Below are 19,039 nucleotides of genomic sequence, written 5' to 3'. Positions count from 1 at the left end.
TCCCAGCCACTTGTACTTCCATTACTTTCATTGTCTTTGTTCAACAATTCATTAAAATTTTCTCTCCATCTGCTCACTTTCTCTCCCTTCTCCACTAGTAATCTACCATTTTTATTCGCTCCCTAACAAATTTCTTTAACAGGATGAGAAAGGTGTGACGCTGCTGAGCCATTTCACGGTGCATTCGATTCACTGTCCCCATTATGACTGGATGAAGAAAAGTAATATACCCTGAAAAAAAAAAAAAAAATCACACCCTGCCCAACCCAACTCAACCGTCCCGCTTTTCAGGGACTAATAGTTTTTTTTTTTTTTTACCTGAGAAAGCAAGAACAGTGATTTTGTTTTTCTCTAGATGCTCGGTCTATCAATTAAATTTTGATTCTACCATCATGCTTTCCATAGTCTAATAACTTTTTACTTTAAGCTAGAGCAGTGATTTTTTTTTTTTTTTTTTTCAGGGGATCAGGGCCTATTTAAGTACTCCAGGAGTAGGGCCAGATTATGAAACTCAGGCTAATAGAAGATCCATACATTTAGTTTACTTCGTTTTTTTTTCTGTCTAAATGCATTCATAGAACAAAATAAGTGCTCCTGCTCCCTGTTGCACTTGCTCCTGTGGAGGGCTCTTGCGTCGCACGCTCGCTTTCTCGTGCTTCGCAATCGTTTCCTCGTGCTTCTCACCCATTTACTCGCGCTTCGTGTGCGCATTGCGATCATTTTAGGTAATCCGAGTCATGTTATGTGCTGTTCTGGCCTAATGTCACTTGGATTTTTTTGCAGCTTACCAATTTATGGTGTTATTTGCTGCTTCGGGAATGGAACCCAAGTTGTCTGACGCAAGTCCGAGATATTAAACACTCGGCCACGGTAACCGACCGGGTTGCTCATTAAATATAGTAAAAGTTTTTCAGTCATGATGGGACCAAGTTTTTTCACATCAGCGAATTTTTGCGATTTTTGTGCCAAGTTTGGTGCGATTTGAATGTGTAGTTTCGACTGCCGAAAATACACATACACACACACAGACGCATGGCTACTGCTATAGTATATTAGATGAAAAATTCATATATAATTTTTACTTTTACACTTTCCACAGCACATAAATAAGAAAATGCAAACTTAATTTTTTTTTTTTTTTTTTGTGCATTCTGCCGAGTCTGTCAAAGGGCCAATGAAACACGAATGAAGGGCCGGATTTGGTCCAATGGATGTCAGCTGCAATAGATGCTAGGTCTGTCAATTCAGGTTTGTGTCCTATGATTCACAAAATCATTATTTGCACCATATCACGGCAATTACCGTTAATAAAGTTTTTTTTTTCTTCAAAGATTTTGCATGTTTCATCAGCGTGTTAGCAATATTCATTCAAAATATCACGGAACAGTTTTCTGCATATGATTCTTTCCTGCATGTTGGCTGTTCTGAAGGTAGGTTTTATCAGCAGGGACGAGACCACTTATAATCAAGATCTGCAATCTTTGAATACGAATTTTAGTAACCTGATAAACTTCTTCTGTTATAATTCTGAATATATTGTAGTATGAGATTATAAAAGGAATTAAACGTAGGAACTTATATCACTCCAAAAAGAACACAAAAGCCTGCCCGTTTATTAGCGTGAAAACTCACTTCATGCTGGTATATAGCTGAGAGAATATAGGAGCCTACACAGTGTTTAAATTTTCCCACAGGACTTCAAGAACTACAACGGCAAGGTCACCACGGCGCCAAAGTCCATCAATGTGGCAGTGCTGAATGTCATTTGGCAGCTGGTCGCCAGTGAGTATTATGTTTGTGTTGTGAGAATCAGTGGAGTAATGGTTAGATCATCTGGAATGCAGCCGGGAAAACTAGAAATCATTTTTTTTTTTCATATTTGAAGGGAGAATCGGTATTTTAACGGTTAGCACATCCGGTAGGCAACTGGAATTAGCGGAGGTCAACTTATTTTCGTTTTTTTGTTGGGGGAACCTGTAATAATAAAATGGTTAGCACATCCAGCCTGCAACTGCCATCACGAGAGTTTGATTCCCGGACTGGTCATGTTCTTGGACAAAGTTTGCTTCCCATATTTTCATGTCCACCAGGAGTAAAATGCTGACCTGGATGTAAATTTGACTGCTGCATGTTGTTTTCTAGGCCAAAAATGCGATTCACTGACTGCCTTAAAGGCCTGAGTGCAGTGGATAGGCATTGTTTCAAGCATTCCTCCTTTTTATATTTTCTTGTAGCTTTTTAATCGTTGGCAGTTGGCAGTGTCCATTGGCGTAATTTTATTCTGATTCCTGGAGGGATGACTTCGGAGAATAAAGATGAAGAAAGATGAAGAGGAAAGGACCACCACTAAGAGAAGTGACCTGATATATATGCTTGTATAGAAGTTTATTGAGGTTGACAAAAGGTTCAATTAGGTTGCACTTGGACATAAAAAGAAGCACAATTCGTTTTTAGTTGCCACATTTGGAATAACCGTATTATGACAGTGGTGCTCATTTTCAAAGATGTGCTTGCAACTCCAAATCAGCTTCAATTTTCTTATATATTTTCCAAAGTTTCATTTTCTCAAGTTTTTAAGTGACTGCATTTTTAATATAAAACTGTATTTTAAGTGTACTTGCAGGCTTAAATTTGCATTTCTTCTGCATTGTCTGAATTGTCGGATGGGTCATGATTACATAAGACATTCCCCCTGCCCCAGTTGCCAGGGGAATTTTTTCACCCCCATAATATTCGCCCATGGTAGTGTCCTTCTTATTAAATTTCGTTTTCATATTATTCTGGTTTTGTCTTTTTTCACGTAATTTTTTTTTTATCATGATTTTTTTCTTGAATTTTACCCTGTCCTATTTTCTTTATTTGTCTTTTGTTTTTAGTTTTGTAAACATTGTTCCTTGCTTTTTTATGCATTCATTATATTTCTTTAAGATATCCTTTTACTTTTCTTCGCGTTTCATTTTGTTGATTTTCTTTTTTTGGTATTTAGTTCATCTCTTAATGTCCTTGCCCATTTTTTTTTAATAACTGTTTTGTTCTACTGCCTCTTCTCTGACTTTTGCTTTTTCTGTCTCCCATTTGCTTCCAGTTCCATAACTCTTAGCATCTTGTTTGTTTTTCTCTCTAAACGTTTCCCGTATTTCATATCCAGCTCATCTTAATTTTTTAAAATTATTTTTTTCCCTTCTTCCAGTTCTTCACCCATTCCTTTGTTCTCAGTCTGTTACTTATTTCTCCTTTTCCTTTCCAATAACTGCCCGTCTCTCGGTATTCCTACTGTCGGCCATGAAATGTTATTCGTTTGAACGATTTTCCATCAAATTTCTTTAGCATATTACTTTGGGTTTACTCGTATACCGGTATTTTCCCAGAAGACCATACCTTCTTGTGCATTGGAAGCTTTACAACATTTCTTCTTCCTTTTTATTTTTTTTATAATTATCTTCCATGCTCCATATATACAGTATATGTACAGTACATCCTTAACCTCTCTCTCTCTCTCTCTCTCTCTCTCCACACACACACACACACACACACACACACACACACACACACACACACACACACACACACACACTTGCTCACCTAGGAGCCATCCTTCCGTTTTTTGGTTTTTCTCCTTTCCTGCTGTCCTTATTTCCAACCCTCCTCATTTACCCTCACACACCTCTTTCACGCCTCATCCAAACAGACCGTCGCTACGACCTCCACGACCAAGGAATTCACAACTTTATCGCGCTTATCAAGAGTCTGCAAGAAGATACGACCAGTTTCCTGTTGCCTGACCTGTTCCCTCTCGTTAACTACTTGCCGGCCGTCATCAGGGACTGGATCGTTAGGAAGGATTTGATGCAAAAGATAGTTGACAAGTCGAAGGCCATAATGCAGGTGGGTGGAGAGACAAGCAGTGAGTACAGTGAGATGGAATGAGTTCCTTACATGTAAACTGACTGTTTGATTAATTTTTATATGTGGCAGGATCTAATTGAATGGTCGCTTCTGTCAGTCACTCCCCAAGTTTTTTTAGAATGAGTTCTGGGTCACTTGCATGGACTTCAGAGAAGCCACATTTCACGGCCACAATGGTTCAGCATCTCTCTAGTTTGTACTTCTGTTTTTGGTTGGTTGATTGAATCGAGACTTATAGGTGTAAGCTGATGTATGGAAGCCCCCGTAGACGACAGGGCACGTATGGAAATCCTCATGCATCGTTGGTCTACATGTCACACGCTTGTAGTGTGCTGGGCATCGAATTCCGACTGATGCAGTAATTAATCTCATTTGTTTCGTCCACCTTTACAGAAGCACATGGATGGGCGAATGATAGTTGGTTAGGATTCGTCCATATGGACACGGGCACAATGAGTACGGACATGTGTACATTGGTATTAAATATACCTAAGCACTGATGGTAGACATAACTAGATGACTGGGGGGAGAAGGAAGTGGTGTCAACGACAAAACTCACAGAAGATTAAATTCATACTATAAGTAAATTCTCAAACAAATATTTCTGTTTCTACTCAATAATTATTCATATATACGTATTGCAGGAAGAAAAATGCTACAGCTAAAAAAAGGAAAGGGGTCCAGACATACGGTTAATCGTGACTGATTGACAATTTATTGATCTTACTAGGGTGATTCAGTACTCTGAGAACTGCAATGAGTTTAAAATTAACAATGAACCTACTGAATTAAAATCTAGTACTTATACTCCTTATATCATTACAGTTTTAACTAAACTTACACCAGGTTATGAAAGCAGTGTCCTTCAGTATTTAAACATAACTGAACCTAGTTTTCCAAACTAGCGATTTTTCGGTGACACTTATTCGCTGGGAAGGCTGCATTCTAATCTGGTGTGGTGTGATAGGAGTGTTTTAAAATTCTTGACCCACATCCAGTAAAAAGTCTTAAATTAAATAAGAATTAAAAATGCATGGACAGTAAATGAGTGCAGTATGTTCACAGGATCAGTACAGTCGACCAAGCGATGTCCACTCAGCTCTGTGGTAACAGGAGAGAAGCATTTCATTTCTCTCACAAATCTGTTAAGCTCACGTGTCGGCGAGTTTCTCATATTCACTGTATAATTGACTTAAAATGAAGTTGTAAGTACAGTTTCACTGAAATCATCTCATTACTAATGGTACTCTTTTGGGACCTCAGAGTAGTGAATCATACTATATTTATCAGTTTAACAATCTGTATTTTTCTTTATATTATTTTACTCCATTTTTATTTAATTAACCCATAAATGGTCGCCGGCATCAAACGACACTTTATTGGAGCATGGCTGGTGGCGTCGATGCAGTGCGATCTGTAAAAAACTGCAATCTTGGGAAGGGTAGGGTCTGAGAGATATTGTTACTGACCTGCCCTACCCTCTAAACCACACGGACAGTCAGTACATCTCCCTTACCAATCATGAGTGGATGCCAGTCTTTTGCTTCCCTCAAGTGTTAGTGTATATAAGAATATGAATGCAAGTATGTCAACAAAAGAAAGAATGCGTGTTTCCCAGACAGTGACTGTTCATCAGTCTTTGCTTTTGACCTGGGAAGTAAGGGCAGTGAGATAAGAATCCCTCGAGCTCTCTCTACAACCCACAACCCTACAGGAGTAAAAGGTAAGTTGTTTTTTTCCTTATCTCATTTTATTTGTGACATTATTTCTCTTATTGTATCGTTTTCCTATTATTCTTTTGTATTTGAAGGAAAATATTCATATTCCATCACCATCCCTTACCTCTCCTTACCCAGCCCACCGTGCCAGTCTCTGGCCTTATTGTTTTTTTTTTTTACCACAATGGTTGTCCTTAAAACACACCTGCACCCATTATGTTACTCCTCTCTTTCTTTCTTCTCCTTCCACACCCACTATATTATCTAGATTACAAAAAAACAACTCCATACAGGAATAAACAATATAAATATAAAAAAAAAAATCACAATTATATTCTTATACGTACAAATATGTACTGAATTTGTTCATTTTACATATTTCTTGTTTTGCACGAGCATTCAGCAACACATGAGGTGTTCTTGAGGTGAATAGGTGGATGTAAAAGCTTCCCTTCCCTTCACACTAATCACTTCATGCGTGGTGCTGCGGTTCAGCCTATACACACAAAGGAGCACCCTCATCTGGTCAGAGTCTAAAAATAGCATCTATTGCCTCCCTTTTGACACACACTACACCACCCGGACTACACAAATAACTCGATACTTGCATAAACACAATAAACATCAAAAAATCTGAAGACAAAAAATCATAACTTTTTCTTTTTTAAATAAAACTTGCCATATTAGGTAATGATTTTGTTCGTAATACATATATCTAGTAATTTCAAACCATTTCAGCATCACTGAATTTTGGGAGTGAAAATATGAATATTTCTTAGTGTGACGTCATGTTGCTCTTCTTACTCTTCATCGGCCTGTACACAGTCATTTTGCGAAATTCTCCACGCTTCATTGCGAAGCACAGGATGGGTTTAGGAAGCTAAAAAAAAGCATTGCCAGGTGCGTCAGACGTTTCTCGTCAATCTGGTAAAGAAAAAAATATCGATTTTTGAAATCTGAAAAAATGGTTCTGGCACCGGCCTGTGGAGCCAGATAATTTCTTGAGGCGTGGCCACGGAGAGGTTAATTCATTTCTGTAATAGTTTAATTTATTTACTGATTTGCTTTATTGATTTATGAAATGATGTAATAATCTATTTATTGGTAAACACCAGATTACTTGATGATATACACTAAGCAATAAAATCCTTAAAGATACTGAATAAAAAAATGTAACAATACGTGAGGCAGCTGTCAGGCTCAGTGCATATTCAATTTCTTTATTTATTTGCGCTCCATTATGCACAAAAATCTCACCCTTCCAACCCAAGAACATGATTCGCATTTCATGGTGTCCTTAAGTAAATATTATTCCCAAACATGTGTTAGGAGTGTAATGTTGTATAGTGGAGAGACCTGGGCAGTAAAAGAAGAGGATATTTGCAGGCTCAAATGCACAAAAATGACAATGATTGGGTGGATGTGCAGTGAGTCCTTGAATGCGAGGCCTGGAGGAGGGGGGGGGGGAGGGCTATGTTTACGAGTAAAGAGTTAAGAGGAAGGATGGGACAGGAGTATGTTGGTGTTGTGGTGAGCAGAGGTAGGCTGAGATGGTTTGGGCATATGGAGTGGATGGGGGATGACAACTGAGTGCAGATAGCGAGAAGTGTTAAATGCTGGGGGTTGGGTTGCGAGAGGCAGACCGAAAAAGACCTGGGACGAAGTCATAGAGTGTGACCTCAGGGATATTGGATTGCATAGGGAGGCTGTCAGAGATAGAGGAGCATGGAGAGCCGTCATTAGGTGACCAAGGTCGACGCATGCCAGCATGATGGAGCCTTTATGAACAATACGAAACTATTACACCTCAGTATGGTGTTGGACAGAGACGGCCTCACATGGTGGCATTCTTATAACAAAGCACCTCTTTTGCCTGGTTATACAAAGTTCATCAGCTTCCTTTAACGTTCCTCTGAAAGGAGGATGGTAAACTGTATTAATAATGCACATTATGTCAGTATTTAAAATATGTGAATACATACAAAAGAATATTATAGTGTAGCACTCAGTACATAAATATTTGCTACGAGCTCTCCTGTTTCACCAAGAATACGTCCGACTCCATGCATACAAGCTTAAGTCTTCTCAGTCTGGACTGAGTTAGGTCTAGCAGTCATTATCCCTCTCATTACTAAAAGTTTGTCATAACTTGAATAAATTCATCTCTGTGCAGCAAGACTGAAATGCAGATATACGTCATCGAACTCAAGAGATTAAAATTGATGCTCTGTGTGTTGCTGGATTATTATTTTTATTATTAGCCCATAAACAGAATGGTCCATATATGACGCTCCGCTTCAACTTCGCCGTGCGATTTCTTGTGTGTTGCGGGGATAGCTCAGTCAGCGTTATCAACGTCTTCTACTCCCATTGCCACATCAACAGACTGAGCAGTCCCCACGGCACAGGGCATACCGCGAGGTGTGTCTTTAGTGGAGGGTATTGATGGGCCACGATGTACTTATTAACCATTATTGCGATACCGCCATAAAATGTGGTAAGCTGTTTTCGGACACCATGCAACACTTAGGCTCCTATAACTCACTCTCAGTTGTCCCGCCTATGTAATAGGCTGAGGTTGCCAGAGACTGATCAACAAACTGATTGACTGACTGCCACATTAACTGATGGGTAGATAACGAGATAAATTTACAGACTGAATTATTCCTTACTCCATGTTTACTTTAACCTGACCCAGATTTTCGTCTTTTTACAACTTATTTCCCGCAACTGTGGCAGAAAGCGACAGTGTTACAGCTCTATTTCCCTTACATAGCATTTCTTCTTGACAAGCATTATGTTGTGGTGTTCATCTTTTGTTATAACCCAGCATTCAGGATGGAGAGATGACAGTTTTGGACCAAGTTAGGATAATGGAGTATACGGTAGATAATGAATGATGAATAGACAGGTAGAATGAGTGGTTATAGGCTGACTGAGAGATACACAAATTTATTGACTGATGAACAAAGAGTGACTGATAGATTTTTTGGTAAGTAGACAGTTTTATTTCTTATATTGTGATACATGAGTATATACTGACGTATTGGCTATTGACGATTGATTGATATAAGCATAAATAGAAAAACAGAGAGAAACAATGGCAAATAGATATAGACAGATAGACATAGAGATATGGACGGTGGCTGTTAGCGCCGAAGTGGTGACATGTAGAGGTGTGCGGTATGTAGGAGGACTAGTGGGCCTTGAAAGCAGGCTGTGAAGCCTATGCCCAGAGTCGGACACATAAAAAAAAAAAAAAAAGATTGAAAGGTACAGATAGAATGATAGCCACATAAATAGACAGACAGACAGACAGACAGACAGAGACACAGGGAGACAGACAAACAAGCAGATAAACTGACTGACAGGTAGAGAGAGATTTATATAGATGGATATGTATTGTTACATCCCCACCCTACACTGCCACAGGCTCTATCAGCAGCAGTTCAGTATAGGAAGGACGTTGCCCAGTGAACTGTTCTTCCTACTATTATCAGCCTTTCCGTGTACAGCACACAAGATCAGCTGAAGTGAAGATAAACACTGGCTTCCTAAGATCACTCTCTTTATTTTGCAGATAATTAAACTGAGTATTTAACAACTTCACTTCACTATTTTCACAAGCGCGGAAGATACATTAACTGCAATAACACTTCACTGTTTGCCAACAACTCTTCACCGTTTTCACAAGTACCGAAAATATACAAACACAGTGACACGGCACTACACACAAACTGAATTGAAGACTGACTGAAATTGGTTTAGTCTCTTTCCCATCCTTATACAAGCCTCTTATATTCCAGAGTGTTCTACATTTTCAACAGTTCTCGTCTATTCTCGGGGGTGCAATGGTTACAACAGTTACCAACTCGGAGACATCTAAAACATGCCAGAGTTTTCCTACACTGCATTAACACTCTAAATTCTTTAGCATACAAACTTAAATTACATACCGGTATTTTAACAAGCAATCACATAAATAAAACATTACTGAGAAATAGAGCACAAAAATTAATGCGTAACTTACAAAAAAACTCTGCTCACAAACAGCAGGCTAACTGGCAACTCTGACTCATAACGGAACTACTGCAAACATCCAGAATTCTCCAGAACAATCTAGTGCTAGCAATCCAGCTTCATACGCTACCCCCTCCCTAGTTCTTTGTCATCCCGACAAAACTACACAATGTATACAAACATAATCAATCCTAATGAAACATCTAATTGTACACAAAATAATCTTTCAACTTATCAGGTCTTCTCCCATGCTGCTTCCGACAACGTCCCTGCTCCTCCACACAGTCCACTCCTCCTGTAATGTCTTGGTCCTCTTCCTGATGTACTTCTTGTCTTGGGAAACTGTCACAATCCTCTTCTACTTCAGGTCCTTAGTTCTCCTCAACATCCTTGGCTGCAGAAAAGCACGATTCCTCAGAGACATCTGAGCTGTACACTCCTGGCCCATGGTGCTGCCCCAGACGGCTCACGTGTACCATTTTTGGCCGAGACTTCCTGCCTCCCCGAATCTGATACATTACGTTTGATAGGCGGTCCAACACAGTGTAAGACCCGTCCCATGGGTGCTGCAGTTTTGGAGACTCAGTTCTTTCGCTGAGGATTGTGTAACCAAACTTGGTCACCATCCTTGAAACTCGCCTCACTTGCCTTGGCATTATGCTTGCACTTCATAACCTCTCCTGAAAACTTAAGGGCTCCTCACACTTGATGATGTACCTCAGCCAGCCTTTCCTGAATGTGCTTTGCATAGCCAGAGGTGTCTGTAGGCAGCTCTTCACCAGGTGGTCCTCAGCCAGCCTTTCCTGAATGTGCTTTGCATAGCCAGAGGTGTCTGTAGGCAGCTCTTCACCAGGTGGTCTTCCCACTAACAAGTCAATGGGTGAGTGTAACTCATGGCCCAACATCAGTTTTGCAGGGGTGTAGCTGGTTGACTCATGGGATGCAGACCGATATGCCATCAACAACACAGGTAATTTCGGGTCCCATTCCATCTGTCCCTTTATGCAGTGCTTGGCCAGATCTTGTCCCAGGGTCCAGCTGAATTTCTTCACCATCCCACCTGACTGTGGCCTTAGTGGGGTCGACCTGGTCTTCTTGATCCCCAATAACTTGCAGAACTCACGGAATACAGCAGACTCGAATTTTCTACCCTGGTTTGAATGTAGCTCCTGCGGCATCCCAAAACGACAGAAAAACTGGTCAACACCTCAGCAACAGTCGCAGCCCCTTGATCAGGGGTGGCATAGGTCTCTGGCCACTTTGTGAAGTAGTCCATGGCAACACATACAGTATATACCAGTTTCCTCTTTCAGTGAGTGGCAGAGGTCCAGCAATGTCCACCTTGACTCTTTCCATTGGTGCACCCACTTGGTACAGCTGGAGAGGGGTGCAACCATGTTTCTTGGGTCCCTTCTTCGCACAGCATACATCACAGGCCCGACACCACTGTTGGACATCCTGATGCATGCCAGCACAATAGGACCTCTGTTGCAGCCAGCTTAGAGGTTTCACTCCCAGGTGCCCACCAGTGATCTGGTTATGAGACTCATCCAAGATCCCCGACCTCATTTTCTTCAGAACCACCAGTTGCCGGTACTTGCTGAGGCCATTGAGTGTCTCCCACTGGTGCTCAAGTCAGTTGTTCAAACGAAGAAGGTCTCACTGACTCAAGTAGCTCTTAGTCGCAGGGCTGAACCTGGAAACCTCATCCCAAGATGGTTGCACTGTGCTCTGCTGCAGCCACTCTAGCACTGGTTGTAAATCTGCATCCTGCATCTGCATCATCTTCAGGTTTTCTGCATCTGACACTGGCCCTGTCACAACAGTAAGGTGGCATTTCCTGCCAAGATTCCCATTCCTGCTATACTGCTTGCCATCTTTTCTTCCGTCTTCTCCCACACTATTCTTTAATATCCTCCTGCATTTTCTCAGTGGTGGGGCTTCTTGGGAAAAACTGGCTGGTTGTTGCCTCTTGTCACCAGCCTTCACTAATTTACCCTCATCCTTCTCATTTGGACACTCATAGCTGAAGTGTCCCACCTTCCCACATGTCCAACACCTGTTTGTTGCAACTGGGGATTTCCTTACTCTGTTCCTCTCTTGGTCCATCTTTTATTTGCAACAATCCACCTTTTTTATGTCCCAGCTTCCCGTGGAACCAGCAACCTCTTCCAGCCTTCTCCTGTTCTCTCTTCCACTTGTTGCAATCCACTTTCCGATATCTTGGCTTCTTACAATACCAACAACTTCTTCCAATCTTTTCCTGTTCCCTCTTCCACCTATAACAGTCCTCTTTCCTATGTCCTAGCTTTTCAGAGTACCAGCACCTTCCTTCAAAATATTCCACTTCATATACCTGCACCCTTCTTACCTTGAATCCTGCACTACGACCAGCCTGAAAAGTGGATGTACTGGACCTGACGTAGGAGTCAAATACTAGAGCCCTGGGTAGTGCTTCTCGCAAGCTTCTGGGTTGTACCTGCTTCACTTGCAGTTTCAGCTCTGTACTATCAAGAGCATCGATTAACTGGTCCCACAGAAGAATAGCCAACAGGTTAGGTGCTGCTCCAGGGTATGCCTTGTATGCCATACTTTCCAGATCATGAGCAAGCTGCTATGTGGATTCTCCTCGAGCCCATACACGGGTCCAGAATCTTGCTCTGTAAACCTCAGCCTGGTACATGGTCCCATATCTGCACACCGTTACTTCTACTAAGGACTGTTCCTCTCCTCTACTGACATGTGTCCCAGAATTTCCATTGTGGCACACTTAAGGCTTTGTAGCAAGCTACACTGGCTTCTGCAAATCATCCCAACCATTCTGCAGCAAGTAACTCAAACTGTGCACCGTAAGCTTTCTAAGATACTCTACCATCAAATTCCTGAGGTTTCTTTTTAACTGGACCCCCATTCTAGCCATGCACTTCACTGGTTTGGGGCCTAAAAACTGGGGCATCATAATTAAGTCCAGGACTTGAATCTCCTACATTCTAATCATTCAACCCTGTAATGCCACCTTCAGATGCCTGGGATTCGTCAAGATCCACCGTACATTGTCTACTTTTTTTCATATGCTCTCTGTACACTAACCTGAGGCTCAGCAGTGCAATATTTCTCTACGACCCTATTTCTCTCATTATCTTCACATGGTCCACTATAGGCTATGCTTCAACTGCTTATCTTCATGCTCTCTGCTCGACATCACTATTCCCTCACTAATCTTCAGCTGGTTGTCTACATCCTGTCTGCACTCTGTCATTATTCCCTCATTAATCTTCAACTGGTCATCTACATGCTGTCTGCACTCCATCACATTATTGCTTACCTCATACTTCTGCTGCTGTAGCTCAGTGTCAGTATACATCCTTCTTCAACTGTTGTTGTTCTTCCTTCATTTCCCCATGAAAGCATCTAGCTGTCATTGCATCCTCAGCTGTAATTCCCTCTGTTGCTCCTGTGATGCCTCTTGAAGCTGTTCATTTCGTTCTTTCTGTTCTTCGCTCTGTGTATGCAATTGTTCTTTGAGTTCTTTCTGTCCCTTATTCTGTGCTTGTAGCTGTGCTCATTGTGTTTGTAATTGGACACTTTGTGTCTGTAGTCCTTCATTCTGTGCTTGTAGCTGGACACTTTATGCTTGCAATAGCTTCATAATTTCGGCCAATGACACCTCGTCCCCCTGCCCAGCTCGGGATCTTGTCTGCACCATGTCGAAGATTTGACTCTGCAGTACTTAATCTACTCTCCTGACACCAGTGTTACACCCCCACCCAACACTGCCACAGGCTCCAACAGCAATAACTCGGTATAGGAAAGATATTGCCCTTTGAGTTGTTCTTCCTATGGTAAGCCTTTCGGTGTACAGCATACAAGATCAGCCGAGGCAAAAATAAACACTGGCTTCCTAAGTTCATTCTCTTTATTTTCCAGATAATTACACTTAATGCTTTCCAGCTTCACTTCTCTATTTTCACAAGCACCGAAGATACACAAACTGTAATAACAGTTCACGTTTGCCAACAACACTTCATTATTTTCACAAGTACCGAAAATATACAAACCACACTGACACAGCACTGCTCTCAAACTGAACTGAAAACCGAATGAAACTGCTGTAATCTCTTCCCCATCCTTATATAAGCCTCCTATATTCCAGAGTGTTCTACTCCCTTCCACAGTTCTCGTGTATTCTCGAGGAAGCAATTTTTACAACAGTTACTAACTCAGAGACATCCAAAACATGCCAGAGTTTTCTTACACTGCATAACACTCTAAATTATTTAGTATACAAACCTAAATTAAATTATATATTTTAATAAGGAATCACATAAATAAAACATTATTGAGAAAAAGAGAACAAAAATTAATGAATAACTTACAAAATATCTACAGTATGCTCACAAACTGCAGGCTAAGTGGCAACTCTTACTCATAACGGAACTACGGCAAACATCGGGAATTCTCCAGAACAATCTAGCTAGAAATCCAGCTTCCCAATAGTATTGATAGAGAGACAGATTAACTGACTGACAGAGTTAAATAGATGGATGGCAAGATACATTAATTGATGCATTATTTGGCTGTAATCTCGTTGTTTTCATTTGACAGAACTGCGCCACACTTATAACTTCATTACTAGGTCGCAGCTGCATTAAATTCAAGGAACCTTAGCTATGTGGTATGGAATAGGTCTCCTTGGTTACTAGCCAAAGCTGCCCTCCAGTCTCACTTCACTTAGCTGAAATGCGTCAGGAATATTTCTCAGATCAGTGTAAACGCGCTATAATAATGTAAATGATTGATTATAATTATCACAGTTGCTGACAGAATGATAAGCAAACTGACAAACGAATCGATAGATGGAGAGAAGATAAATAAATGACTTATAGATATTTCTAAAACTCAAATGCTTAACAGAACGATAGTGATACATTCTTAGGACCGAGAAGATTGTAGAAATCAACTGTTAGATAAACAAATTGATCCACAGCCTGTTCGGTAGTGTTATCTGGTGTCATTCAGAATCTAATTCTCTCTCTCTCTCTCCCAGGACATAATGGGGTCCCACAAGGCTACCCTGGACAAGAGCAACCCTCGTGACGTCATCGACGAGTATTTGTTGGAGATGGAGAAGGAGGATTCCCAGCTGAATACTTTCTTTTGTGGTCAGTGCAGAGAGAGAGAGAGAGAGAGAGAGAGAGAGAGAGAGAGAGAGAGAGAGCATTACAGGGAGCTACAAGGAAAGGTGGTGCCTCAATAGGTCTTGCGATGCACAGCGAGAGGTAGCATAGATGATGTCATCAGATAAGAGTTCCTACTCTAATATTGAAAGAGAAGTATAGAACAGTTTAAGGCTCTCCCACCCACCCATTCTACCTACAGTGAGGGCACAGAAAGGGAAGCGTTCCTAGGCAGGAGAAATGAGGCTGGGTATTTTACAGGAACGGAGGAAGCATTCATTCTACGACAACTTATGCCAAGTAGAGCTATATCTAACCGTGTCATAAACTGCTCGGTCGACGAATCATCCACTTAGTCGATTAGCAGCTAACTCCAGGGTTTGGAAATCATTTACGCGAATAAATTACCTAATGTATCAAGATTAGCTTCTATCCGTGAAATCTTGTCGAGTGGTTATTTCAGCTGGGCAAGTGATAATAATCAACGTTTTCATATAAATGAAAGCTTGTGAAAACGTAAGTTAGCTTTCCACTTAAATGCTTCCTCTCTACAGAAATGAGCCAACATAGTATGGTATCCCATATGAATGACAGATGAAATCAATATATCAGGATGCGCTTAGACTCTTTTAAGCCTCGCGATATCCTCCTTCAGAGCCCATGGTACCGCACAGCATATCTCAGATGTGATTGTACAAGTGATTCGTTCAAAGGGAGGACCATCTGATTGGTTCTGTACTTAAACTGAGTATATAAACTAAACTCTCTGTTCTTACTGTCTCCATAATGCGATGTTGGAGAATTTAAAGCTACCGCTGATGAGGTCAGCTAGGCCTTTCTCCAGGCCAGTACTGTTTGATTGTACTTCCTAACAAAGAGGAGTTTGCTCCTGAAGTTGTAGAGTCAGTGCCCACCACCTTGTTTTTGTCCAGGCTGAACGTTATTACCATCACTCAAACCATTCCCCTTATCTTACTCAAGTTCCTTCTCACATAAATACTTGTTGAGCGACAGTGCATTAATCCTTAGCTTTGTACTGTCAGCAAATTTTGAAGATCGGCGCAAAATGACCACATGTATATCTCTGACGTGAATGATAAACAAGAACGAACCCAGAACTTGGGCACCCAGCTTGTGACTAATGTCCAGTTAAACGCATCCTATTGATTACTGCTCTCGGTGGCCGGTCAGTCAGCGAATTCTTAATCTGTTTAGCTAGTGGACCCTGAACTTCAGTGCATGAGAGAGAGAGAGAGAGACTGGACAAAATGACAGGTTTGACACTGAAGGTATAATGATGGTTATAACACCTGTACCATTACCAATAACCGAAATTTATATAATGATATTACTCACCAGATGAGGACCTACTGAGAACGATATTCGACCTGTTTGCTGCTGGGTTCGATACGACGTCTAACACACTGCGCTGGGTCATCACTTACATGGCAGCTTACCCTGAGGTGCAGAAGAAGGTGCAGGAAGAGCTTGACCGAGTGGTGCCCCGTGGAACTCTACCGTCACACCTACACAAGCCACAGTAATAATCACTGTCTGTGTTCCCAGAAGAAGAGCTGAGCCAGATTCATGCCTTTTCAAGCTACCGGAGGGGGTGGCCGAGTGGCTGGAAATGTGGTTTAATATATGAATGGTCACGAGTTCGATTTCAGTCTGGAGCAGGGAAAGAACTGATCTTTTGAATTTCGTTAAATACAGTTTTGTTGATCTTCCACATCACCAAGTGAAATTCACAAAAACAACTGTTAATTCCATTAAATTAGTCCTGAATGAGCCAGTCATTGCATATATTAGGTATAAATGGTAGTACAGTATAGAGTCCAAAAAATGATATTTGAAGGAGGGGTGCGTACATTAAGAGTAATGATGGGCCTCAGATGACGGACTGTCATATCCTTGCCCAGAGAAAAAATTATGTAGGCTACTGGACACATTGAATATAATTTTCTAACATACAGAAATCACCACTGTAATCTCTTCTGTACACGTCTGAGGTTCCGAAGTAGCGGAACAAAATTCACTCTTCCAAAATATTTAGTATCACCCCCACTCCTTCATACCTTTTTACATATTACATATTACCCACACATTCTGAGGAGGGACTGCACGACTCTTCATCTTCCTACATTTGTGCTCAGTACAGTAATCCTGTACACGTCTGCGGGAGGTTTCAGCATTGTGCAATGAGATTCAAAATTCACTTGGCTTTTTGAGTGTTATCCTTACATCTTCAGAAGCTACCGTAAGCCACACTCCACAATCCTACAGCATTTTCGCAGGGTTTACTTTCATGATCTCTCCTAAATCCCTCACACAAATCCACCTCAGCCTACCCGTTTCTTTGGCTCTCTAATTTCTTTATCCCCCTGGGACTTTAAATCCTGTAGAACATTCTGAAATAAACATTCACCGCAGTCATACCACATACTGCTATTCCTACAGCACCCATTTCATAGGGTTTATTTTCCCAGCCCCACCGCTCGTGGAAATTTCAATCTCACTTACTCCTTTGCTGACCACGACATTGTTTTCTTCTCCCTTTGACGGTTCATGGAGTGATGCAGGTCACATAGTCAACAGATGTACTTGTTCTGTTATTTACTGTAGACTTAATATCAATGGATCGTCATGAAAGGTCGCATATAACAATGGTTTAGTATATTACCGTAAAGTGCTTCTAGTGATGCTGTGTGGGTTAATTGACTAACGAATGACAGATATATTTATATAATGTGCAACAACCAATGGGTAAATGGAACAATTATATCCCCCCCCAACACACACACACACACACACACACACACACACACACACACACACACACACACACACACACACACACACACTTGCTTTTAAATAAGAGAATGTAAAGCATAACTTCGAAACACCTGGTGTGGAAACGTGTACAACATTCAAACTGCAAGTTGGAACATGTAATATTGAAATCCAGCCAGGGTACAGTAAAACCTTCTTTTATAAATAATGCTCGTGGTGATCACCAGAGAAAGTAATGGCAGGTAGCTCTTCATCTGTACGAGATTTTAATTAGTCAAAATCTGTTTCTCTCTCTCTCTCTCTCTCTCTCTCTCTCTCTCTCTCTCTCTCTCTCCAAAAATTTTTCTTACCTACCACTGATAAAAGCTTTCCTCTCTATGAGGTCTGACCCTTCTCAAAAACCTGCTTCTCCCTTCCGTACATACCCTGTTGAACTGGTCACCCACTAAATGACAACCTGACGTGCAGTATATATATATATATATATATATATATATATATATATATACCACACTGTGACTGAGCTCAAATATTTACTGTGGTACTTATTAGGACTCAAAATTCTAACTTCACATACTGGGTGGTATATTTTCGAGCCACTAGCTTAATGGTTCCCTTTGTGTCTACAGGACCCATTTTCACATCCATCGAACCCAAGATGGCCGATACTTTCTTTTTAAACTGCATCATGTCAGTCGTGGTTGAGAAGGAAATGTTGTAATGCCCTAACAGTGGTGCATGTGATGTGTAGTTTACTGGCCAATTACCACGTCATTTTTATACTGATATCATGGGTAAATGATTGTTTAACTACCGAATGGTGTTAGAGTCCTAAAAATATTGCTCTGGCGCTATGTACTTAACTAACATATTAAGCATATATTTTCCTTAAAAAATCACGTAGAGTGCATAACACTAACTTGTCCTAAAATGTTATCTTCCGTCTTGATTGGTGAGATGTAACAAGCTGTTAACACGAAGAGGTGCTATGCAACAGATGTAGGATCACAGTCTTGTCTTTTTCTGCCACTCAGCGACATGAAATATGCTACAAGGAAACGAAATGCTAGGGCAAGTTAAAGTAAAAAGAGTATAGTAGCATAAAACTTGCCAGCAAGTAATATAATACTGAGCATTTGTTTTGAACGTTCAATGTGGTCAAGCCAACAGTGTTACTGATGAAGGGTCGGTAAGTTTGTTCTTGGAAGTGCGACACTCGCTCCATCCCGCTTGAGGAAATTAAAATTAGGATGATCACAATAATTATTACGATGATTATGTTTATTATGCTTGTGCTCCCTTCCCAATGTTACCCTATCTAAAAACCACACACCAAATCTTGGCAATGTATAACTCACATTCTTTGCATTATTATTATTATTATTATTATTATTATTATTATTATTAATGTTTATATTGTGTTAC

The 19,039-nt window shown here is 40.8% G+C and overlaps 1 protein-coding gene across 1 annotated transcript in view; it reads left to right on the top strand.

The window, feature by feature from the left end:
* The window catches only part of LOC145408986 (cytochrome P450 2L1-like), a 155,170-nt gene that overhangs the window by 99,105 nt on the left and 37,026 nt on the right, over window positions 1-19,039 (top strand). Inside the window, exons 6-9 of the mRNA XM_080279558.1 lie at window positions 1,695-1,782; window positions 3,689-3,885; window positions 14,692-14,806; window positions 16,181-16,361. Coding sequence (XP_080135684.1) covers window positions 1,695-1,782; window positions 3,689-3,885; window positions 14,692-14,806; window positions 16,181-16,361 — 581 coding nt within the window. The remainder of the gene's footprint in view (window positions 1-1,694; window positions 1,783-3,688; window positions 3,886-14,691; window positions 14,807-16,180; window positions 16,362-19,039) is intronic.

The sequence above is a fragment of the Coenobita brevimanus genome, chromosome 79, assembly GCF_032717465.1.
Source record: "Coenobita brevimanus isolate Jiangsu-jjx chromosome 79, ASM3271746v2, whole genome shotgun sequence".
Taxonomy (NCBI): domain Eukaryota; kingdom Metazoa; phylum Arthropoda; class Malacostraca; order Decapoda; family Coenobitidae; genus Coenobita; species Coenobita brevimanus.
Note: the sequence above shows the minus strand (reverse complement) of the source record. Positions and strands in the feature narration are given on the sequence as shown.